Source organism: Squalius cephalus, assembly GCF_949319135.1.
Source record: "Squalius cephalus genome assembly, chromosome: 19".
Lineage (NCBI taxonomy): Eukaryota > Metazoa > Chordata > Actinopteri > Cypriniformes > Leuciscidae > Squalius > Squalius cephalus.
In genome coordinates this window covers 31,936,523-31,961,878 of record NC_137140.1, presented here as the reverse complement: position 1 = coordinate 31,961,878, position 25,356 = coordinate 31,936,523, and the positions used below count along the sequence as shown (strand labels likewise).

The 25,356-nt window shown below is 40.2% G+C and overlaps 1 protein-coding gene and 1 long non-coding RNA gene across 24 annotated transcripts in view; one reads left to right on the top strand and one right to left on the bottom strand.

The window, feature by feature from the left end:
- The window catches only part of LOC307147229, an 84,392-nt gene extending 76,031 nt beyond the window's left edge, over positions 1-8,361 (top strand). The window contains exon 3 of one of the 2 annotated variants that reach the window (XR_013819243.1): positions 8,064-8,361. This is a non-coding gene — a long non-coding RNA (uncharacterized lncRNA). Of the gene's footprint in view, positions 1-3,617; positions 3,682-8,063 lie in introns of those variants that run through there. The other variant, XR_013819244.1, reaches the window with a different exon arrangement.
- Positions 8,362-8,997: 636 nt separating this feature from the next.
- ebf3a (EBF transcription factor 3a) overlaps positions 8,998-25,356 on the bottom strand; it is a 95,160-nt gene continuing 78,801 nt past the window's right edge. For 4 of the 22 annotated variants that reach the window (XM_079851800.1, XM_079851811.1, XM_079851817.1 and 1 more), the window contains exons 11-16: positions 20,803-20,891; positions 16,335-16,400; positions 15,122-15,287; positions 14,229-14,429; positions 13,430-13,627; positions 8,998-11,754 (exon numbers count right to left, since the gene is read on the bottom strand). In XM_079851800.1, the coding sequence (XP_079707926.1) occupies positions 11,723-11,754; positions 13,430-13,627; positions 14,229-14,429; positions 15,122-15,287; positions 16,335-16,400; positions 20,803-20,891 (752 nt within the window). In that variant the 3' untranslated portion in view covers positions 8,998-11,722. The remainder of the gene's footprint in view (positions 11,755-13,429; positions 13,628-14,228; positions 14,430-15,121; positions 15,288-16,334; positions 16,401-20,802; positions 20,892-25,356) is intronic. The other 18 variants (XM_079851815.1, XM_079851816.1, XM_079851819.1 and 15 more) reach the window with 5 other exon arrangements.

The window sequence follows — 25,356 nt, the reverse complement described above, 5'->3', positions numbered from 1 at the left end:
GCTCATTCACCATCTGTCCTCGACTACAAAGTCACCCGCAGTCTCCCAGTCTCGGCAGACAGCTGAACACGAACCTCTTACGGTAGTGTGGCAGCACAGGGGGAAACTCTGCAGGGTGGTATCCTGACCAGACGAACGTCAAGCGGTGTAAACGCGAGCAGTTACCGCGCCGCAGTCTCGCCGTGCTTGGGTGGTGATCTGGACCAGAGATTACACGCAGTCAGCAAGATAGAGATTAGTTGGAAACTGTAGTCAAACAATCCACACCTGTTTCGACAGGGAGAAATCACAACCATAGCACAACTGTGTAAAGATAAAAAAAAAAGTGTGTGTCCTATGATGTTACAAACACCAACAGAGCGATCACGGGCTGTCTGGCTCAGCGTGTCTTTGTGCTAAACAGCAAGATGATTAAAGAGAGGGTTCACCCAAAAACCAAATTGCTGTCATCTTTTACCCGCTCTAAAGTCACGCCAAAAACATACTGTATGTTCCCCCCCTTATTCACTTTAGTTCATCAAACAGTTTCCTAGCTTATCAAATTGAAACAACATTATAAATCTCATCCTTTCTTCACAAGTATGAAACTGTTTTTGTAGAAGATATACTTTTATGAGGTACCATTTGAAACAAATGTTTCGAGAAACATTAGTGGCCTTTTTTTTAAGTTTGATCATTTGAAAAATTAAACTTTGTTGCAACAACTATATATAAATGCATATTATATATAAATAAATATCAAATGTAATATACAATTTTGAAAGAAGACTCTTATGCTCACCAAGGCTGCATTTATTTGATCAAAAATATTTTTTGGTGGAAACCATGATGCATTTTTCTTTCAGGATTATTTGATGAATTATAACAACAGTCTTTAAGATAGCAATCTGTTGTAAAATTTTAATACAATTACATGACTGTAATTTCACAATGTTATTTTATAATATTAAATTGATATATATATATATATATATATACCTCTTTTTTATTAAATATAAAAAAATGCATTTTTTTAAGCCAACAAATTTTCTGATTCTGTGGCATAATTAACTGTGGATTGTGTCATGATTATTAAGTATCTCAAATAATGTTCTAAAAGATGACTTTTAGAGTTATTTCTTTAAGTAGAATTACTTCTTGTTGTTTTTATGGTTACTACGCTCTTTATTTTTTAAGCAAACAAAACTAAATGGTGACCATAATACTTGTCAAAAAAGTACAATAACAGTTCTTCATGTGATTCTTGTGCTATATTCGAAGTGTTTTATATGCTAAGTTTTCCACAGCTATAGAGTGGTTTGTGTAAGAAACAGATCAAATTTAAGTATATATATATATTCACCAAAACAGTTTTAATCCTCGCTTGACAGCCACTATCACCAGCTGCTTTTGCTAAAAGTGTAAAAGATTGCCAGAAAGCTTGTTCCATATGGGAAAAATGTGTGATATGAGGGTAAGGGCAGTTTTTACTTTTTGTCAACTCACCCTTTAAATAAGTAGAAAAACCCAGTTTGACCAAAACATTTGACTGTTTGAACCCAGACAATGGCCTAGAGGCGGTGTAGCATAGCCTAGCGCAGTTATCTAAGTACAGCGGGAATCTGGCCAGCTTTCAGTACAGTAAGCCACTACACTGCACTCCGAGACGAGATCCGGTCTTAAAGGTTAATCTCCCCATTGTGATTCATTGTCACTTTAGCATTTATATTCGGCTAAGCATCTCAGGATTCCCTCTTTTTCAGGTCTTTAAGCCCCAGTAGTTATCTGCACTATGACTTACTATCTGAACTCGACTCAATGAATCAGAGAGAGAGAGAGGGAGAGAGTCAGAATCTAAGCCGGTAAGTTTTCTAAATGTCCCTTCAGCCCCAGTGAGGGAGAGCCACAGAGAGAGAGAGAGAGAAAGAGAGAGAGAGAGAGAGAGAGAGAGAGAGAGAGAGAGAGAGAGAGAGAGAGAGAGAGAGAGAGAGAGAGTGAGAGTTGGATAAGCCTCTTTCTCACAGTGCGGTGTGGAAAAAAGAGAAGCACAGATCAGATGTCACTGAATTCAGGCTGGTCTAGATGCAGTCTGGACTGAATGCTTAAGATGTGAGGGTGGGTGCTCTACCACAGGTAGATCTGACTGACTGTTGGCAATTGTTTACTGCCATTCTGTGGGCGAAAATGCCTTGTTGATGCCAGAGGAGAATGGCCAGACTGGTTGGAGCTGATAGAAAGTTATAGTTAGACAAATAGCCACTCGTTACAACAGAGGCATGCAGAAGAGCATCTCTGAACGTGCAAGAACAGGAAAAACGTTGGTCTGATGAGTCTTGATTTCTGCTGCGACATTCAGATGGAAGGGTCAAAATTTGACATAAACAACATGAATGCATGGATCCATCCTGCCTTGTATCAACGGTTCACGCTGGTGTAATGGTGTATTGAATATTTTCTTGGCACACTTAGTACCAATTGAGCATCGTTTAAAGGCCACAGCCTACCTGAGTATTGTTGCTGACCATGTCCATCCCTTTCTGACCACAGTCATAATCTAACATTATAAACACGCACCGCTGTTGTGATATAAATGTTTTCAATACGGAGTATGTGAGGGGTGTGAAAAGGTGTCTTTTATTTCTTTTTATCTATCAAAGCTTGTGTTTGTCAAGGAATCGATTGCAATGAATCACGAGCCCCAGTGATTTACAGAACGATTGCTCAATTGATTAACCTAATGAATCATATCATCCATCCAATTATCCACGAGACCCGCTCAGCTATAGAGCACTGAAGATCAATCACCTGCAGCTGTGAAGGACAAGAGCGTTTGAAGGTGTGCAGCTCTCTGATTAACAAGACCAGATCTGCAACTGACAAACTATTGTTTCATATGCCAAGATCCAATAAAAGACATCTATATTGTAAATATAATTTTAAATGGGCTCTTTCCCATCACAAATGTCAAGATTATACAAATTCATTGATTAAAGGGACCATATTCTGCACTTTTGTAGAGTTTAGTTATTTTAATTATTTTATTACTTATAGTTAGTACTACTGTACTACATTTAAAAATATAAAAATACATAGTAGGCTACTACATGTCAAATAGTAGTCATTAGAGTATTAGTAGAGTGTATAATATCTGTTAACACTTGATGCTCCTCAACAGACATTCTACTGACTATAAGTAACTTAACAAGTGTGTCAACTTATTCCACAAACCCTACCCTAACAGTCTACTACAGTCTACAAATAGCCTACTAATACTCGAACATAGTTGCAAAGTTACATATTGTTAATAAAATGTCTAAAATGGACCATCAAAATAAAGTGTAACGTAAAATTTTTCATTAAACAGCAATTCAGTTCAAGGCAATCAAAAAAATTGTCGATTTTGGAATTTCAAATTTGACAGCTCCTGGTCACTGTAAGTTTTCTTTTTAAATGACATGAGGGTAAGTGATGACAGAAAATGTACATTTAAGGTGAACTATCCCTTTAAGTGAACATGTGCCATGTGCAAAAATGCGTATACAATCTTAATTTGCCAGTTTCACATCTGCTTATGTTCTTTTTAGGTTTCAGTCGTTCAGTATGTGCATTATGAGTGATTATGAGTGGTCTGTCTGGAGCTGTGAGAGTTGTGTCTACAGTGGGCCGTAGGAACAGCTGGTGTCGGGTGTCCGGGAGAGAGTTGCCTCCGATGGGCATGAAGATCACCATGGGTACCGACAATTGGGCCTGCATAAACAAAGATTGTGCCATGGAGCCGGAATGTGAGGGGGCTGATATCACTGTCTGAAAGAAAGTAGGGAAGAAGAAAGGAACAGACGAGATGAAGGTCTGTTGTGTTGCTGCAGTTGGCCTTGTGTCATGGTGTTACTCATAAGACATTAGCTGCAGACAGAGTTGAGAGCACAGGAATTTACAAGCTGACTGGGGTTAGCTAACAGGGAACAGTCCATGACACACGATTACAAGAGGTCAAGGGCTTTTCATCTTCAAGTTGTCTAGCTGTGGCTGTAGTTTTCAAACGCTTATCTTCAGGCTGTTGTTTTTAAAATCTGTGAAGTCTTTATGAAATGCCCAATTTTAGGAAATATAGCTGGCCATAGTAAACACTTAGAGGAGGAGTTCAGCAAACCTATGACTTTCGTTCATTGAAAACAAAATGAGATGTTAGGTAGAAGGTTCTGGCTGTTCTTTTCCATAAAGTGAAAGCAAAAGAAAACAAAAATACTTTTTTAAATACTTTTTTTTTTTTAATACTTTCATTTTTGACCACAAAAATCTTGAAGTGCCATATTTAAATGTTTGTGAAACGCAAAAGAGATTAAAAGTCTTATATTTTTGGAATAATTTTTTTCTGTAAAATTTTGTATGGCTTTAAAGATTTGATAATTATGTGACATGGTATGTGATATGTTATTTAATATTTACGTCCATGCCCTCTTTAGGCCCTGACAGGCAGCAAATATATATATATATATATATATATATATATATATATATATATATATATATATATATATATATATATATATAATTTCATTATATTTCATTTTATTCACTTATTTGATTCAAATATTATTTTTCTGAACAGGACAATTTGCAAGTTGAAAATCAATTGATCAAATGATTGGATTTTGTGTGTGTGTGTGTGTGTGTGTGTGTGTGTGTGTGTGTGTGTGTGTGTGTGTGTGTGTGTGTGTGTGTGTGTGTGTTTCTATCCCGGTGGGGACAACCTGAATTCACACTCATGGGGACTCGTGTCACCGCAGGGACCTAAATTGAGGTCCCCATGAGGGAACACGCTTATACTTCATAAAGAGAGAGGTTTTTTTTAAATGTAAAAATTCAGAAAGTTTTCTGTAACGGGTAGGTTTAAGGGTGGGGTTAGTGTAAGGGGAGAGAATATACAGTTTGTACAGTATAAAAACCATTACGTCAATGGCGAGTCCCCACAAAGTTAGTAAACCAGACATGTGTGTATGTTTCACCACTATTATTTATTTATATTTATTATCATTAATTATTTCTATTATTTTATTTGAATTACTTTAGTGCATTATGGAACTCCACAGAGGATAGTGATATTAATATTAGCGCGATTCGAATATGGCCCAAAAAAGGAGACAGAACCTTTAAGCACTTGTTTTTTGACATTTTCTAAAGCCATTTTTGAAATTTCAAAATCTCTGTGACTGCAAAACTAATTGTCCTAATAATAATGACAACAGATGCCTGCTGCCTGCCTGCCTTGCCTAGTTTTGATTGCTTGACCTCGTGACCTTTGCCTTTATTTGAGAGCACACGGGCCGCAGTAAATGAACGAGTGGCCGTCTCCACCAGACTGAGGTTATGAAGGATTATTGACTCAGGTTTTATAAATATTTAATGCTCGCATTAAAAACTATGGCAGAGGATGGCCATTAGGCCGTCGTAATAAAGAGGCTTTCTGTGTGATTGAGTGAGGTGAGGGCCGAGCAGGGGCCGATCAGGGGCCACTCTTTGATGAAGACGCAACAGAACACAGGAGGAAGGTTCTGTCCTTGCATTTATTTAATACTGGGGAAACATGCGGCAGGACTGGACAGTACGACAGCGTCGCGCTTCAGCTCGGCAGCTGCCCGCCGTAATTGCTTCAGCGGACCTGACTTCATGTCTTTATGACTGGTGATAGAGCACAGAATAATTATTTCTAACTCCATAAAGCTTATAGTTGCATCGTTCCGCACTGTAGTTGAAGCAAAACATCGGACATTAGCGTATTCCCACAGCGCATGCTGGATGATCTGCATTTGCGGTACTTTCAATGGCCATCAGTTGCTTTGGAGGATGATAAATGCTCCTTCATACATTTATAATGTAACTGTTTGTATTTTTTTTGTTGGTTTATTTGGTTATACAAGATTGATATACTCATGAAGAAACAGATGCTCACGTACAGCGTAGCAGCAGCCGTCTCCAACAGCGGACGTTTGCCCGAATGGCAGGCGACCAAAAATCGATCCCTAATCTGATTGGGGGATGTTTTATTACCTCTGATAGAATTTAGATTTTCTCTGAAGCAATTTCTTCGGCGGATAAAAGAAGCTATTTAAGGGTAGAACAGGCGATTTCATTCTCTGGGCCCGTATAAAGACTATTGTCCAGTTTGTTCATTGTGCTAATTGTAGGAGACACCGATAGGCCCCGTGCAGTGTCCTCAGCAGGTAAACGCTCGAGTTATCTGGCTACAGATCACCCCGTCCAGGCAAATAGGCACAACAGATCACATTCAAATGCTGTTCTTTGGCATATTGACACTGCGGCTATCAGCCGGGCCTGTTATCTGACTGAAGCCCTGATCTATGCCAGCGGGCGGTCGCATAATAACCTGCGAATCAGTTATGCAGAGACTCTGCCTCCCCTTAATTGTCCACATTGTGAGTAAGAAAACACGCGGCGAGTGCCGTTGTCTTGATGAGAAATTGACATTTTCTGACCTGCTATCCGGAGGCACTCAGAAAGACAGATAAGATACGTGGTTGTTTTAAAGCAGGGAGGTTATTCTTCTAGGACTGTGCAGATGAGTATGGATTGAAGACCATGACTATGAACTATGAAGGGTTCCAACACCTCTTTTAGAAAAGTGATAACCTTGGCCGTTGAATGCATCGACTTTTATCCACAGTCGGTTAGAAAGTCGCCAAGCACACTGCGACATTTTTAATGAGGACATTAGCCTGTGCTATGCAAAACAAAACCTTTTTTTTATTTTTTATTATTCAGGTTTCTAGTTAACCCTTCAGTAAGATTTTGTGATGAAGTGATTTTGCCAGGGATTTATGCCATTCGGAGCTGAATTGAGAATGTCTTTCAAATTCCATTTCAGTTACTGAATTTGAATTGAAGTATCAATTTGAATGTCAGAGAGTAGAATTAAAATCAATTGAAATTCAAATAAATGCAGACAGACAGACAGACAGACAGACAGATAGATAGATAGATAGATAGATAGATAGATAGATAGATAGATAGATAGATAGATAGATAGATAGATAGATAGATAGATAGATAGATAGATAGATAGATAGATAGATAGATAGATAGATAGATAGATTTCATACTCATGAATTGTACATGGATTTTTACCATGGTTAAAGGCAGCCTGTTCATAAGCACAGTGCAAAGTGACAATAAAAATATAAAAGATTCATTAAGAATTGGATTTATGAATATTAGGCAAACTGTTGACTGTTTAGTGTCCCCAAGCAATGAAAATGATAAAATATCCAAACTTGACACTTGAAATTAAAGTTAACATGAAATCAAAACTTACCATAATTAATTACCCTATGTTCCTTACTGTGAATAATTTATTAACACAAAACAATGTTTGCCTTCATAATCTTTCTTTAAAATGTAATAACTTGATGCACCTCTGAAAAACTTCCCTTTTAGGCTGACATCACAAATCCCTCTTTCTAAACCATCTGACCACATTTCACATTCCCTGATGGATAAAATCAAGTTTAAGCTTCCTCTTGTTGAAAATCCCATTTCACTTGTAAATATGTCAGATTATGGAAGTAAATAGGCAAATATAGTTGAACTGATATCAGCTATTCTACCAAAAGTCTGATTTCAAACTCTTCCAAAATAGGTTGAAAAGGCCCATTTGACTGTTAAATGCAGTTCATTTAAAAGAAGCTATGAATCCCAGCACTAGCTGCTGTAGGTATCAGATCTGACTGGGCTCCTTTAGCCTGTAATTGCTCAACTTACATTTCAAACACTGGGCTCAACGAGGCATCCAGTTGAATCAGTTATGGAGCAGATTCCTGATGAGACAGAGACAGTGAAGCTCAATTCTACAGTCAGCTCACTAATGACCTTCAACAAGGTTAGCACCGGCACTGTCCTCTGCGTTCACCCTCCGCGAGCACTACGTCTAATGATGCATGCATGACTGACAAACCCCATGTGGTTCTGCAGGTTGTAATTCACATCATGTGTTGATGAAGAGGTGCACCTACTCTACTAATGATGTCTTGTTAATGTTGATGGAACCGAGACTTTTTTCCATTTTACAGTTGTCACAAGTCGGCCGTCTGGATGAATCGCCGAGAAATATCTCCCGGCTCCCCATCGAGCGAGGCCAAAACAGCGCGCGTGGAGTGTCCGGCGCGAAATGGCAGTTGTTCTTCAGGGATCAATGCGTTGACCAGGAGGGCCTCCCACCCCTGGAGACTGTCATTTCTTCTAGGAATTCACAGAAGTGGAAGATGAAAGCCTCGTGTCATCGGCTCACCCAAAAACACCGGGCCGTAAGAGTCTCAGCCAATGCCACACCAAGGCCAAGGCCAGAGAGAGAGAGAGAGAGAGAGAGAGAGACAGGGCCGCCATCTTAGCCGGATCCGCTTCATAACTGCAAGCATTTATACCGATCAGATGTGACAGGCCTACAGGTTGACTTTTTTTTCTTGTTGATTGTTGGCATTTTGTCTCTGTCCTTGTCCTGACATTTATAATGCATTACTTTGCTGAAAATCTCAATTTTCTCTGAGTTTTTTTTAAATTAGATTTAAACAATAAGGTACAAGAGACTGTACTGAGCGCTGTTTATAGTTACTACATTTTTGTCTTTAATATTTTTGCTAAGCAGATTCACAAAGTCCATCTTTCTGCTAGAATATGCCATGCATGACATTTAAACTAAGGTCAGTAGTTCGTCTACATGGGTGTTGAGCAGAACGTCATATTGACCAATCGGCATCCAAGGCAAAAATGCTTTACTTTATGCTGGATAATAAATAGATTTTTTCAGTTTATATGCATCTTTTAGAGAAGTAGAAGTAGTTAGATGATAAAAATCACTGTAATAAACAAAACCTTTATTCTTTTATTTTGTAAAACATTTGTAGATTTTTCCTTCCCATAGGTATTTTTTAATTTATTTTGAATGCATGGCTGTTTTTAGAGCGAGAAAAGACCAAAATAAGATTGCAGGGAGAAATTGGTCACAGACAAGAAATACTTTAATTAAATATTATGTAAAATGAACAACTTTGTACAACAAAATGTAGAAATGTGGCCATAAAACAACTCAAATAAAACCATACATGAGCCAGAAAAAAAAAAAAAAAAATAGGCATATGTTCTTACAGAGCTCATGTTTAGTGAAATCTTCCGAGTATGGGGACGTAATTAGACTTAAAGACAAAACCAGATTGCAGAAATGATGAAATCCACAAATGCACTTCACGTAACCTTGGGGTTTTCTTACTTTCAGGGTGACCTCAACGGCTCTTCCACTTGGCCGGGCTTTGTTGAGCCATCACAAAGCAAATACATTGTACATTCATCATTTCTTTCCTTCTACAGCTGCCTTTGCTTCCTGCAGCTAAAGGAAACTTGTGCGCCGATTGCCAAGAGGAAACATCCGCTTTTGGTTTGAAACAGAAAGAGTAGCACACTGCTGAACATTACAACATTTACAAAGCCTGAAGTGCAAAGAAAAAGAGCTCAAAAACAAAGCCTAGCATTATATATATATAAAAAAAGAGTTAAATCACTGCGTATCATTTGCGGATTTTGGCACGACTCGGAAAATCAATATTATTGAAAGAGAAAAGTGTAAGAAGGTGATATGATTTCGGCTATGCTACGGTGTCATGGGTTACTTACAAAATGACTTTTACAATATAGAACATCTTCATCTTTGTTATCCATACATATGATACAAAAACTAACTTTTCATTTGTTTTCATTCCCTTTGAATGCTGTTTTACTTGAGGGAATAGGGTAAAATTAATGTTAAAAAAGACAAACTGACAAAATAGTCCAAAAAGATGAGGGGTCACAATAATTATTTTTTATTTTAGTAAAAAATGTTTGTGCTTTTTACACCATTGATCTGAATGGAATAATGAGATTCACTGTGGTGAACGTTTGTCATTAAAACAGCAGAAAGGTTCCTCTCAGGAGATTCACTGGAAAGCCTTTGACAGAGCTTTTTTCTGACATATTTTAATAAACATTAGTAACTGATGTATATTTCCATTGCAGATATTTTTTTTCTTTCCTTTTTTTTTTCTTTTTTTCCTTCTTGATCCCTGTAAACATGGTTGAGTTATGTGGCAAAGTCATGGTGGCAGGTAAAAATGACTTTTTACATTCTACAAAAACAAAATTTACAACCACAATTGGATTTTTCCCCCCCCTGGGGTGGCTTGACATGCACTTTATCTACTAATATTATTACAGCCAGGTGACACAAACAATTTATTTGACTATACAACAAACAGTTTCCTTTCAAAAAAGTACTTTTTTTAGATAACTTAAAAATTAATATAAAAATAAACAATGGATTTGACTGCTCCTCGAAATAGCAAATAAACAAACAAACGAACAAAAATGGACGGAAGGTCTGATGCCGTTAAAAAAAATTCTGATTTACAAATGAAACGTGTAGACGATACAAAACATCGAATGTAGGCGATGATTCTTGGCTAAACCTTCATCGTAATTTCGGCCGTGGAAAACAATACACGTGAGATTAAAGAAAACAATGGAAAGCAATATACAAAATTTCAAAGATAAATACAATATTTATAATTGATATGTTACAAAAAATTCCCTTAGTGACCGCAAGTGTTTGTGTGAAAGTGTTGCAATGTATAAGACAATTTTACTCCTAACTGTAGGAATAAAACTCTGTACTAAATATTTAAGTGAATCTGGAAAATTCAAGACAAGTGTATAAATATTTAGCTACAACTTTGGCAAAATCACAAAAGTCTACAATTGTATAACCACATACAAAACACATTAGGGAGTAAGGAGCTAGAGGTATAAGGACAACTTTCTGGTACAAGAAACAGACTTCACAGTAGCCTAAGAATGCAATAGTATACAGTGCTAGCAAAAAGTTGAAAAACATTGCAGATCACACTCGCTTTACAGGAAGCTTTAGCAGTGGAAATATTTTCTTTTTTTTTTGTTCTTTTTTTGTCTTTTTTAACCAACAGATAGTAGCGCTTCGTCTCTGTTAGTGTGCTTGTTGAAGGCAAGAAAAGAATTTTTGCAATATCAAAGTTACAACTTCTACCTACAATAAGTTACAAAGTTCATTGAACGATTAGATCTCCTCTCGCTCCGTTCGTTCTTCCTTGCCTTTCTTTTTGATTTATAAATCATATATCTTATATTATTTCCAGTTTATTGGCTCTGTATATATTGGCCCCCTTTTTATTACCACAATCAAAAAAATGGCAAAACAATAAACAAAAAATAACAATAATAAAAAAGGAAAATGAATTCACATTATGAAGATGTGCAGCGGCAGCACATCGGTGAAAGAGAAACATTCTTACACATTTTTTTTTTTTATCAGTGTTTTCATCAAATGGCATATCCACAATGTTTCTTCCCACACATAGCAAGAACTAGACATAGCCAAGATTAAACCAGAAATGTTTATACAAAATAGGTACGTTTTGTTATTTTTTCCCCCCTTCAAGATCGTGAAAATATGACAAGAGATTCAGTCAATAAAATGAAATTGTTCATTTGCATGTCAATTTCGAATAAACTCTTTGAAACAAAGTGTCTTTTTCCTCTGAATAACAGAATTAGCTGCTGATTAACTTCATGACGAATGACGACTTCGAGGAGGATCCTCCGTATAACGTACTACGCTTCGTCCCCCGGGCGAGGAGACGGCTGCTTTACAAAGGGACAGGAGTGCAATTTACATGGGTGGGACCACCAGTCCGGACATAGCTGAAAGAGAAAGAGAAACAATTTTAGCACGGGAGGTCCCAAGACAAAAAAGAACACAGCAGTAAGTATGTCACTCGCATTTCACGAAATACTCGACTCGAAAGGCACTGGGGATGTTTGTAAAATGGAGGCTGTTGCTGTCGGGGAGCGACGGGGGAGGGTTAGGAGTGATTGAGTGAAATGTGCTTCACCAACAAGACGTGCTGGAAAGACTTCACTTTTAGAAAGAGGAGCTTTCTGACATTTTGAGGAGAAAGCATCCTGGCTCCCACATGTGTGATATTTCTCTTAGCGTTTTGTTAATGGCAAACAGTGGGCCAGACTCCCAGGAGAGGGTCCCTGCTGACAGCCGAGAAACAACACGGTCACTTCTGCTAACGTCACGTAGACCCACGGTCTCCCCTCCTCAGTCAGCAACCAGACACCCCTTGGCTTTGCCCAAATTGAAATCTTCGCTCGCTCCCTCCTGCCATTACCGGAGCCGAGTGGATGCTGGAAAACCATTTGCATTCTTCTGTCAGCCAGTACACCCCCCCCCCCCCCATCTCTCCTTATCGTGACATCTAAAGAAAGCCGGACTAGGTCGTCGAACGCCCACCTCTCGGCCCTAAGATTGATGTACTCGCTCGCTCCGCTCATTTCCGCAATTAGGTGTCTAGTGAAGTGCCAGGGGAGGGAAAACGGGAAAAAAGCTCTTTTGCCGCTTTCAACTTATTTGTAGAGTCATGCTTGGAGTGCTTTTAAGTTTGCCAAGGCATCTAATGTTGTGGCATTCCTCATTAATTTCTGCAAACCACATATTAATAAGTAGATGCATGTAGCGGCATGAACTTTAATTTCTCAGTTCATTAGGTCTAACATTATTAATCTCGCTTGCACACGCTATGGCTAAAACATGTTTTCAAAGCAAACAACTGGGCCTTGACGGAGAGCAAATACGAGCGCACTAAACAGCCAGAGTAAGTCTTTAATTTGCCGAACGACGCCACCCTGCCGAGAATAACGCGTGCTCTTTCCCTCTCGCTCTTTCTTCTTATAATCACATTCAACCTGGGTTATAATCGGTTCTTCTGCTAAGTTCCTCTTCAGCAATGTTAGTCCATGTCGAGTGAGCGAGCACGGCGAGGCGTTAACATGTCTGCCCTTCTGCGCTCCTATTGTAGGATACATAAATTTTTAACTGGCTACAGTATTCTGAGGGCCAGGGGGCAGCGTGTACAGCTAAAGTAAATAGAATATGAAGAGAATATTACATATGTTCAGCTCAGGTTGAATGCAAAAGAGGACGGTGAATAATGGAGCAGGAGCATCAATTTTATTTGCGCAAGATGTTTCCGAATTATAGCGATCCCAGTCACTCGAGTACGAAATCTCCCGAGACACTTAACTTTGCTTAATCATTAATGAAAGATAAATAAATCAATAAACACACCCACACATGCACATGCATTCTACATGCCCGCATGCATAATGCGTTCTTGCACTTATTCGACCACTCATCCGTCCATCCATCCGCCCATCCAAACGCGAATGCATAATTGATGCGGGCGGGAGGCCATGTTCGTTAAGCGGCGGATGGCGGATGGGTGGCGTCTCTGGGTACCAGAGTGCAATGATGCGACCCAACAGGTGAGGCAACTGCGGGGCGAACTAAAAGCAGGGATTCGGCTCTCACCTTGAAGTCCATTGCCATTTGCACTGGTGCAAGAAGGAGGTGGAGATGCTTGGGGCCTGACAACTGGAGCAAAGGCGCTTTTTTGTTTCACTGCAGAGATGACATTGGCAGGTGAGAATGAGAAAATGCCGTGTGTACTGCTACAGTTTGAAGAGAGGCTGACCGAAGAGGCTGCCATGGTAGGGCTCGACGGAACTACTGCAACAAAGCAGACATAGTCACCACTCAGAGAGAGTTCACTTCTTACAGACGAAGAGTCAGAGAGCCGGGCCTCGCCTCTTTTTCAAATCATATTCATGGAATGAAAACAAATCAGGGAGAAATGGTTATGAGGATATGGGGGGGAAATTTGGGTTGCGGGTCTTTTTGGGGGGGACTAAAACAAACGAGCAAATCAGGTAAATGGAGTTGAAATGGGAAATGAGATGTCCTGCCTTGGCCACTTTCTGGATAATAGGCGTTCTTATCGACTCTGACTGGGTCATTTTGCCGAAAACATTGTTTTTTAGTTTTTTTTTTTTTTTTTTTTTAATGTTTTTTTTTTTTTTTTTTTTTTTTTAGAGTGCTGTTTGGTGGCCTCCTTTATAATTGAAATTTGTTTTGCTTTGATTGGTCGGATTTGCTAAATGTCTCGGTTGTTCAGCCTCCAGAGTCACCCCTCCTTTTATCCAGTAGCACACATTCCCAACAGATAACAAAAAAACAAAACAACAAACAACCAACAGAACCACAACAAAGGAGTGTCAAAAGAAAGGGGAAGCACAGGTGGGGACACAGAGAGCGGGGTGCTTGTCATTACCTTGATACTTACTGCCGTAGGGAGAATTTGCAGAGGACCCGTTCAAGAAGCCCGGTGAACTGGGCACACCCAGGTTGGGCATTCCCGTGTTGCCGTAGCCGTTCATGCTGTTGCTGACAGTGTTGTAGTTGGACTGCTGCGGGGTGCTGCTGGGCACGTAACCGCGAGGCGACACGCTGCTCGTGTTGCGACTGTAGCCCACTGCGGACGGAGAGACATTGGTTAAAAAGTGCCACAATATGCGGTATGTACATTTAAATTTTTCAGGTAGATGCTATCACCAAAGTTGTTAATGCTAATTATATATGCTATTTATAGGCCTAATGTGTTAACCTTTCCGTTCCACACAGCTGTGCGTTAAATTCACCTCCATGTATGTAAGGAGAATATTCAGCATTGTAGCGTGTATTCCAGTGTGATTTTTCCCTGTCCTGACCTGAGAGGAGGCAACAATGGAACAGGTGTAAACCTATTATCAGTACACTGGCTAAATGCAGTGTGTGAGATAGCGCTGCGTGTTCTGGCAGGCTGGCAGCGGAGAGATGGGGACAGGGTCATGCACCTCCTGGGATCTATGCTATACACAGCCAGGAAAGATAAAGCTGCAACCGGCCTGTGCCATGATTCATGCTGCTAGCAGCTCGCTAATGTTCGCTAATCGTTGCAAGCATTTTTCTAGATACGTATATAACTCATTTTGATACTCACAGATGAATAACTAAAGTGGTTAGCAAGTTCTCTAGCCTGGCTATGCTGGTTAGACTATCTGCTTTGATAGTTTTAAGGGGTTTTTGGCACTTGTCAGTCAACAATGATCAACTAAACACCATTAGGCTAACTTAGTTTGTTGTTCGTTGCAGTCTACATGCTGATCATCATTTGTTGCCACATACCTTGTGAGGTCTCTGAGACGTTGACGGCGAGCTGACTGCCGAATGAGTTGACCCCCATCATTCCGCCGTGAGAGGCCGTGTTGGCGAGGGACGGGATCTGGTTGTGGTTACGTGGGACGCTATACAGAGCCTCTGCGATATCTGCGGCCCTCTTCAGAATGATCTCCTACCACACAGAAACAGAGAAGAAAGTTGTCAGTATGTTCTCAAAAAGAATTTAGAGCCAGAGAATTTGAAATCATTGGGCTTCATTCATGAAACAGAAGTCAATGTATGTGTAAAAATGGATCAATTATCGAAAAAAAAGGTACTCTGAATCTGTCTCTCTCTCTCTCTCTCTCTCTCTCTCTCGCTCTCTCTCTCTCTCTCTCTCTCTCTCTCTCACACACACACACACACACGTTGGGTTTCCATGTTTATTGGGACTTCTCAAAGACATAATGATTTTTATACTCTAAAAACTGTATATTCTATCCCCTAATCCTATCCCTAAACCTACCCATTACTGAAAACTTTCTTCATTTTTACATTTTCAAAAAACATGACTTAGTATGATTTATAAGCTGTTTTCCTCATGGGGACAAAAAAAAAAAAAAAAAAAAAATGCCCCCATGAGGACAAAGATTGCAGATATTGCCATCTTTGTGGCAATAAACGTATAGTATACCTGAACCACACACATTATTTTCATATATACATATATATACATATATACACACAAATATAAATATGTATTTTCTATCTGTAGGTAAACATAAATGACACCACGTTTGCATCTGTTTCGCAGTAGTTGGATTGCAATGTCTTCACCTCTGCTACTCGACTGGGGGAAAATAATGTAATGGATCATTTCTTCTGAATATGTATTAGACCTCTCATGCATAGCTGGACCTCTCTGTAGAATGTATTCCAGAAGTGCACCTTTTAGGGCCAAGTTCAAGGTTATCCTCCCATTTAAATAAGCCTGTATATGGCTGTGTGCATGTGTTTTGAGTGATTAACTCGTCACTTTGCACCAAGAGCCGCAGCCATGAATTAAATTGCAAAAAAGCAGAAGTAGTTGAAGAAAACAAGCTTTCACACAGCTACAGTACAAAGGCCCCCAGCAAGCTTTGAAACATACAGGAATGTAGCAAAAGGAGACCAATGCTGATTTAATTACAGCCACCGTGCAAAGGAAGAGAAAAGGTGCTTCATTAGCATGAGTTTGTACCTGGTTGTTGTGTGGCATCCCGTACAGTGCTTCCACAAGGTCAGCGGCTCTCTTTAGCAACACCTCCTGCAATATACACCCAGAATGCAACATAATCAGTCATAAAGACATATAAACACCATCAGCCAGTACACTGCACATGAACAATAAGCGTGCATGTTGGTCCGGGTACACTTTCGAAGCCCTAATCTCTGGTTGGGAAAAATACACAAGCTGACGAGTGGAAATAAAGCGTTTTTTAATTATACATTATCAAATGCATTCTTTCATTTCTTAGTCACATTTCATTTGACTTAGTTAGACTAGTGAAGTGGTGTGTAACCTAAGCTAAATGAGTCAACATAAGGACTTGCTTTTCAACGAAGTGGCCTTGTGGGTATTAAACAAACAAACACAAGCTCGCCGCACCGAGTCAAACACAGACGCTGCGTTCGGCTACTAATTCCACGCACTTTAGCTCAGAAGAACAATGAGTCATTTTCCATATCTTAATTAAACTGGCAGAGTCCTCAAAGACAACATCTCACCCCTAATTCATGTCCTAAATTTGCAGAAGAGTTCAATGCCCATTCCTCTTTCTTCAGGACAATAAAGTGAATTAGCTCGGGTTAATCTAGTTCTTTCATAATGACATTAGGAAATTTTTCAATTAACCCTCTTTCTCTGGCTGTTGTAAAGGACTTCATAAACGACTTCCTCTCCAAAGCGGGCTGAGAGGCTGTGCCCTGGGACACGGACGCCGGGAACTCTCGCTTATCCCCGTCTGCAAGCTTTCCCCCCACTTATAACACAACAAGGATTAACCTTCTGCTTATTTTTCCCTTCAAAAATCACACCTAAGCTGCCAACAAGCGTGTCTTTAATACGTTTTGCATTGGCTGCCGGCTTGTTTTCTTCCAACGGGTACACAAGAGCTGCTTTTTAGGGAAATTATACTATATTGTTGTTTCATTTAAGCATGTCTTGAATTTGCTGACTTGTCGATTTGCACTTTGAGTGTAACCACATTCACGGCATTGTCCTTGCGAGTGCGTAGCGCGGAGCGCCTTCATCATGGCTCGATGGCTATTTCATTCCCATGCACAAGCGCCATGTTGGATCTGTATTTATCAAGATTAATCACAGGCCCATGTGTTTTATAGAGACGCACTCCAAACCTGAGCCTAAGCGGATGACTGCTTCTTCAAATGGGCATTTACCTCTGAAATTGGGGGCTCCGTTTCATGTTGCAAGCGTCTAGTTTGCATACAAATAAAGAATTACACTTGTCATTCAGCAGGTAGTGTCAATGAAAGACCCAGCTGTCCTAGTCCAGCTCTCGTCTCTCTCTAAGCAAGATTAAGTGTTTCTCTGAGCCGCTAATAATTACTCATCATCTCAGTCATCATATCACAAGACGTCTTACATGCCTCCCAATTTCACCCGCCGATTATCGCAATTAACGTCGCCGAAACCTCACCCCGGCAGACACATACTTGAACTTCTTGTCCATATGGTGGCCGAGAGGAGGAAGAGGCGCAAGGATAGTTTAAGAAAACGTCACGTCTTCTCAGCTCTAATCTGTCATTTGCCACGAGGTGCGTTTGCTAATGAACTAGATTTAGCGGCGTGCGTTGAAGTGGGAGTCTATATGCATCGAAAGCATTGGCCAATCGCTGGAGGAGGCTGTGAATGAGTTTGTTTTGTTCCAGCATGCCCCTCTCATCCTCGCGGCCTCACGCTGAGAATATGATTAGCGGTGAGCGGTGTTCGAAAAGCATTTCCATGTAAATTTCAGTGCGGCGGCGTTAAGTGTAATTGACTCCCCTTCCTTTTCTGCATCGACACAAGACTCCAGGTTAGACTGAGAACTATTTAAGCCCGAAACGATCCCAGGGCTTGTTTCGTGACAAATGCGAGGGCTTATTATTACAAGAGCTCATTGTTCCGCCGGTGGACGAGAATCGTTTAAATGGAAAACTTGTTATTATCATTCTTGAGTATCTTGAGTGGTATATATCACCACTGTTAAAGAAGCCAAGTGAGGTGAGGGGCTGGAGGTGCTAATGTCATTATAAAAGTGTAAAGCAATTATTCTGTTAGTTCTTGCCTGAGGTGATGAATACATTGAGAAGTGCGGGGCCAATACGTGTAGCTACCTCGCAAAGCCGAGAGAGAGAAGATGAATTTTAATGCATGGGTAATTGCTCAACATGAATGCATTTCTAATAATTTTTCTTGTATATTAGATTGAACGGAAAGCGGAATAGATTGGTGTTTGCGAGCTGAAACAGGACGCGAAGGCTAATGGAACTGATGAACGCGAGAATACGGCCGACAGGTTACCACTATATGATTGCATTAAAGATTATTTGATGGCACGTAAGTGAACGTACAGGGCCTGATCAGATTTTCATTCCAGTGTTTGTCTCAGTGTTATATCGAGACAAATGGATGACACTGATTTCAAACAAGGACTTAAAAGAAAGAGGATTGGAAGGTCCCTTTAGCAATCTCCTGCCTCATCACATGAGTGACTTCACATATTGCTTTTTACTTTTTACTCCCTCTCGCCACCTTCATATATAAATGTGTTCAATGGACACACCTCCTCTTGTATTGAGCAGCAAATTTTGAATTGATCTAAAATTATGGAGGTAAACTGCAATTCTATAGAATGAATATGTTAGTGATTTCAAAAGTACTGTTAACAGTAAAATAATTGAGAAATATATGCTTTGTGTTCATATTTATTAGTTGCATTAATAAAGTGATGTCCAAAGCAATACATGCACGCCATATTGGCTTTCTGTCCTGCTACGATCCCCCATCAGAGCTTGTGCATTGTAGATCCCCGACTGAAAAGAAGGAAGGAAAAGGAAAAGGAAAAAAAAAAACAATCTAGGAATCGATATCAGGGGCGTATTATCAACTCTACAGCTGAGTCGAGCGGGCGAGCACAAGTGTGATGGCTTTACCTTATTGCTAACACACTGTGTACATCCCTCCCCCCGAAACCTCTTATTACAGCGTTCTGTCTCCCGCCCGTAACATCTAATGCAGCCGCTCCTCCCAGACGCTCTGCCTCTTATTGAGAATATGTGTAAGGGTCAATTGCTGCTTTGCGTGGCGCTGGCTGTGACCCTCGAACGCGATAGAGGTGCAGACGGCTGCGGTAACTATGATGAATCACTTGGCACTTTCATTTACATGCTGCTGAACTCACATTTGGGTCCATTAGAAGCCAAAATCAAATATTTATGTTGTTTATTGGAACTGCTCTGGTGTGATGGCCCTGTGCTGAGGGTTTACCTGAATTTGAGATGAGTGAGATCGAATGCACTTGAAAAAAAAAAAAAAAAGACATTTCCATCACATTTTTTGTTAGTGATGTATTTCTTATTTTATTTTATTTTATATTATTATTATTTTTTATTTTTTTCAGCTTTAGAAATGCTCAAGCAGGGTGGCTTTTTTTTTTTCTTTTTTTCATAATGGATAGTTTAAACATTTACTGGAATGAGATTTCCTGTCCAGATATTGGCCTCCACAGAGACAGAGAGCCAAGTGTAATTGAAACACATCATGTGGCGTGGGGCAGAGTCTTACGGATTCTTAGTTTGGTGCATGTCCGCGGGACGCTGGCGCAGAGACCGCGTCGTTCCAGAGCTGTTCAGCGGAAGTTAATGATAGCGGCTGCTCCCATGCTGGGCTTTAATAGATATTTGTATGATATCTGTTATTAGGCCTCCGTGGTGGTCAGCACCCACGAACAGAGTACAAAATAATCTCTTAACATATTATTAAGAAAAGCCCTCGGCGCCGTGCCACTCTCAGATGGGAAATTAGCACGTTTTCTATTAGCCAGGCACAAGTCATAGATCCTATCAAAGCTAAATGAGCAAAAAAAAAAGGGACGAATCAAAGAATAGGAAATAGAAAAGGTCCAACTGACACGCTTTGTCTTTCATGTCACACATCAAAACAACAGAACTCTGATACGTGTCGACCACATGGGAACCGCAGGCAAACTGCATGGTTTGTGGAATTTAAGTGGGGAAAAAATAAATAAATGAAGCTAAAAAGCCCAGAGAGAGGGCTTGCCCATATTAACGCGCACAAAACTCATTTATTAACCTGCTAAGACAAGGACTTTTAACGGAAAGCTCTGTAAACAAAAGATTAAACTGGATCTAGCTTTGGAAAATGAAAGGAAAACAAGACCAAAATAATCACCCATCTGAAAAAGGCCTCTGCTTAGATTACAATCGCCACTGCCTACTGGGGTGGAAAAATACTTAATTGAACCATTTCGACGTGCCGAAAGTTTGCGCGATTCCGGCGGAATCCAAACACGCCGGATTGCATAGTGATGACTTGCCAAAAGCGATTGCATGCGCTTGCTCATCTAGCCAGTGAATTGTTTCCCATTTTGACATTTCTATGATAAATAGCTCTTTCACACACATACACACACAGAATCACTGACCTTGGGCAACCTCTCCGGATCACCTGGATGTCTGGGAATGACCTTCTGCAGTCTCTGGAAGCCGTAGTCAATAGTTGGTTCGTTCAAAGCTAAACCGCAAAACAAGAAACGCCATCCGTTAGCATCCTGCGCAGGCAAAACAAATGATCAGATTTGCGTTTTCATATGCACCATCATAAATGTTATTACATTCGCTCTTGAGAACATATGCACCCATCATGCATTTTATTCCAGATAGGTTTGAGCATTTGAATAAAAGGTAATAACGTGGTGTGCAATATTCTGTCATGCCACGTAGAGCCACATCTATCACCTCTACTATTTGGAAGAACGAGGCCTATAATTGATCAGATAAATTTAAAGGAGTTAGCGGATACATTATGAATGAAACAGGCACACTAATACAAACACACACACACACACACCACTCGATTGCGACTGTCAACCGTGTGAAGTCTGTATCAGTCCTACTTCCTGAAGCACCCGCTGGATTTATGGGCAATGGGCGATGATGACATATGTCTGGCTATTGCTCCCTTTCAGATTTATCCCTCTTTCTCGCAATCTCTCCGCCATAGTGCGCTAAAGCAAAGCAGGCAGGAGGAACACTTCATCTTACAGAGCTTTAATAATCTGTGAATGGTTGACTACAAACTGATGTAGGGCGCTATCATTTCACAGCTGTGCTGGGGCTGGCCTCATGAAATTGCTGGCCACAAATAGTAATTAATCTTTTCTTTCACACACACACACACACATGCCGCACACACACATGTCCCCTCCCTCTCAAATTGGAATTTTGAGTATGAAGTGCTCCGGTTATAAATCAGACATAGCTACTCTGTATACAAGTGCATGAATCATAATCTCAACTTCCTGCTACCGCATGCATTGTGTTTAACAAGCTTTAGAAGAGTGCATGGAGGTCTATTATGGTCATACTAGACTATAAGCATGTGAAATTATTTTCAACATATACGGGCAGCAGGAAATGATGTCACACTCAAGGGAGTAAATATAATATTTGTACATTTCCTGAATGTGAATGCCCATGCAAAAGACATCACTACAATACTAAGACAAGCAGCAGGTTTTTAAAGTCGCCATTAAATTAAAATTCACCCTATCTACTTTCTAAATGCATGTTATAGATCATGTGATTTTTTCAAATGTTTTGACCTCGTAATGTGTTTTGTTTTTTTTCCCCAAAATGCCAAAACTAGACCTTTCAGTGAAAACACCTTACTTTTATTTTTTATTTTTCGAGAATCCGTTACACTTGGATGTACGTCACAATATGGAAGAAAAGATCTGTCGCTACTTCTGTTTCATTGCAACTTTAAGTGCATTGCCATGCAGATGCGAGAGTGTTTAGGAAAAATGCTCTAAAAATCTAGTGCCTAAATATGATTTTTGTGACTGATTTCAAACCGGTTTCCTGAACACTATCTGCTATTGGCCAGACGTACTGATAGCTTTGGTTGAGACTATAAAAATGAAAATATAAAATGACATATTTCAACTTTAAGAAGGAAGATATCAGAGAGAGGGAGCAAGAAAAAAGCCAGTAGAACATCAGCACAAAAATATTATCAGACATGAATGTAGATGTCGTTGTCAGTGATGATTCCGTATGAATCAATGCGCTTTTTCTTTTGAGAGATCAAATCTGTCTGTTTCCCTTACTCAGCACGCTATTTGCTGCTGAACTCTGCTCTGACGGTAACGGGGAGAAACGCGAGAAAGAACTAAAGCAGAGAATGAGCGATGACAGCCTGAGAGGAGAAGATGAGCATATTAGACAGGAAACTTCCTGGAAATAATTGGGTGACTTTATGATGAAGTGCTACAATTACATCTAAGTGTAGTAGGGGACGGCAATCCAATCAATCCAATCTGATCAATATCAAGACGGCGGTTGTGTTTTGGCGCACACGTATGCGTGTCATCGTGTGACAGCGGTGATGCTATTTGACATGCCATCTTGCATGGCTGAAGACAAAGTGGCGTGCAGGAATCCGAAGTAAGATGTCGGCTTGTTAATAAAGCATTGATCGGGCGTATTGATTTTACATGACATGGCTTTCACAAGGATGTAGCTCTCTCACACACACCTTCACCTCCCCCTTTCCTCGTTCCTAGACGGACGCCACCCGACTCCTCCAGACAGGAGGGCAGATGTAAATGTTTGTATTATAGCACTTCATTATGCCTGAATTTGCCCATATGAGGGAATCCATCATTTTGGCTGCTTTCTTATGTCGGGGGTCTGGGACTACACAAATGGATCATGGACTTTGACACTGGCCCTTCAGGATGTGTATTTGCCCTGGGACATATAATAAAAGCAGCACTCGGTGACATTAAATATGGCCCAAAAGCGGGCAGATTTACAGCCGCTCTGATGGCACTTTCACACAGCGCAGCCCCGAGCAGCAACATGTTGTTCTGTGCTCTGACATTGAGCCTTTGCTGATGAAGGAATGTGTGCGTTTGATAAATGTATCGGAACAGTGGGCGCTAAACGCTCTTCAGTTATTGATCAGATGCTAATGCAGTAAAAGAGGTCAGTGAGACCTTCATTAGCGCGAGACAGTCCCTCACCTCAGAGATCCTCCATCTCAAACACGCCAGGAATTATTAACTACAGCTGTGTGAAAATCACGGGGAGGAATTTTCAATAAATAAAAATAAAGAAATGGTGATCATAGTTTCTAGCAAAATACCACAACATACAGTAACTACAAAAAAACTGATATTAGCAATAAATAAAAGGTAATTACAGTTTCTGACACAATACAATAACATAATTGTACATAACAACATCTACATTTTCTTAAATGTAAATGTTAAATGTTGCTAGGGTTTTATGGGTGTTGTCAGATTTACTGATCCAAGTAATTCTGGTCTTTAGATATGGCTCCGGTCCCTCCTTCAATATAAATACATTGGATTTACATTTAAGTGTCTTAATAAACACCACTAATAACTCTATTACACATAATATTTTAGTGGAAACTATGGTTACCATGATAAAACTTTTATAAGGAAAGGACTTTTGTGATTACAAACACATCAAATTGATAAAAATAACAGAGAAATGAATAGAAGGAGAAACAGATGTGGTTTTGGTGTGTGTGGGGGGTATCAGTGCTACTGGGCCAGCTGGGAAATATGGAGAACAGATTGCGCAATAACAGTTTAAATCCAGACAGACTCCTGCAAGCATCTTGCTTTCTCCTTCACTGCTGTTGTTGAACTATCAAACGTTCACAACGTACACACACTCTCTATCTCTTTCTCTTTCAGCCCAGACCTGAGGCTAAGCCCCTCCCACTGGCCTTTGAGCCGGCCCCCCAGCCCCAGGCTCGGCCAATCAATAGCACTTTCCTGTTTTAGAGCTGGGTAATTATGAGGTGGGGAGAGTAGGTGACCTTTCACCTGTTCCGCATTACTTTGCTGATATTAAGATAAATTGCCCGATTTTGGGTAAACATATGCTGCAATTCAGGCTGTCAGCGCTGGTTTGCTCAGGGATAATTTGTATTGATCTCTCCGTTTCTTCCCAATTCTGCTTACTGACCTCACGGATAATGAGAGAGAGAGTGTGTGTGTAAGTGCTGGATATTGCCGTACTCACCACTGCTTTTCACAACATGTGTGTGTGTGTGTGTGTGTGTGAGTATCTGGAAGCCTGGCGTATGTCAGTGGCAGAGTGTTTTGCTTACGTCTTCATTTGTCAACCATTTTCTGTTTGTTTGTTCTATCCATCCGGAATGGAGAGAGGGGGGCTGAACGCCGTTTAGCACTCAAGCATAACTGAGCACGTTAAATCAAATCAGGCTCACGTCTCGTACGGGACCGTTATGAATTATGGAGCCGACCGTATAAAAGGGAAATGTGCTTGCTAATGAGCTAGCATGCTTTTCGGGCCGAACGAGAGCGGAGTGAATGAACAGAAGGGTTTGCGTTTGATGGATGACAAATCTAAAGCTCCTTGGGCTGGTCATCATGTTTAGTTGTTTTTTTCACCCCTCATTTGTAAAAGAGAATGTTAAGCACAATCTGCCAGGGATTTAACATAAAACAGCCTCTGATTTTACATCCAGAGAGAGCCTGTGTGTGTGTGTGTGTCTACATGTATGTGTGTGCGCGTCTCCATATATTTCAAGATTGAGTGTTTTGACCTTGTTCTCGCAGACTGTATATATTGTCATTCTTCAAAGCTGACACGCTAGAGTGCGGCAGATACTAAACTGTGACACGTTTTTATTTAGCAATAAGAGAAGTGTCCCATAGTAACATCACAGGGAAGTGACACGATCGCAATCAATCACAATAAAACGCAGCTGCGCGGATTCGCAAAGTTATGAGACGGAGAAAACTTACTTGATGCACTAAATATACTATGTAAAAACTGTATAGGTCATTTTCTGTAGAAAAATCTGGATTTGAATATGGTAAAATTCTGAATCGGTAAAGGATATTCAATTGGCATTTCTCACTGGTCTAAACTCAGAAACAGCAGAAAACTGTAGAGAAGCAAAAAAAAAA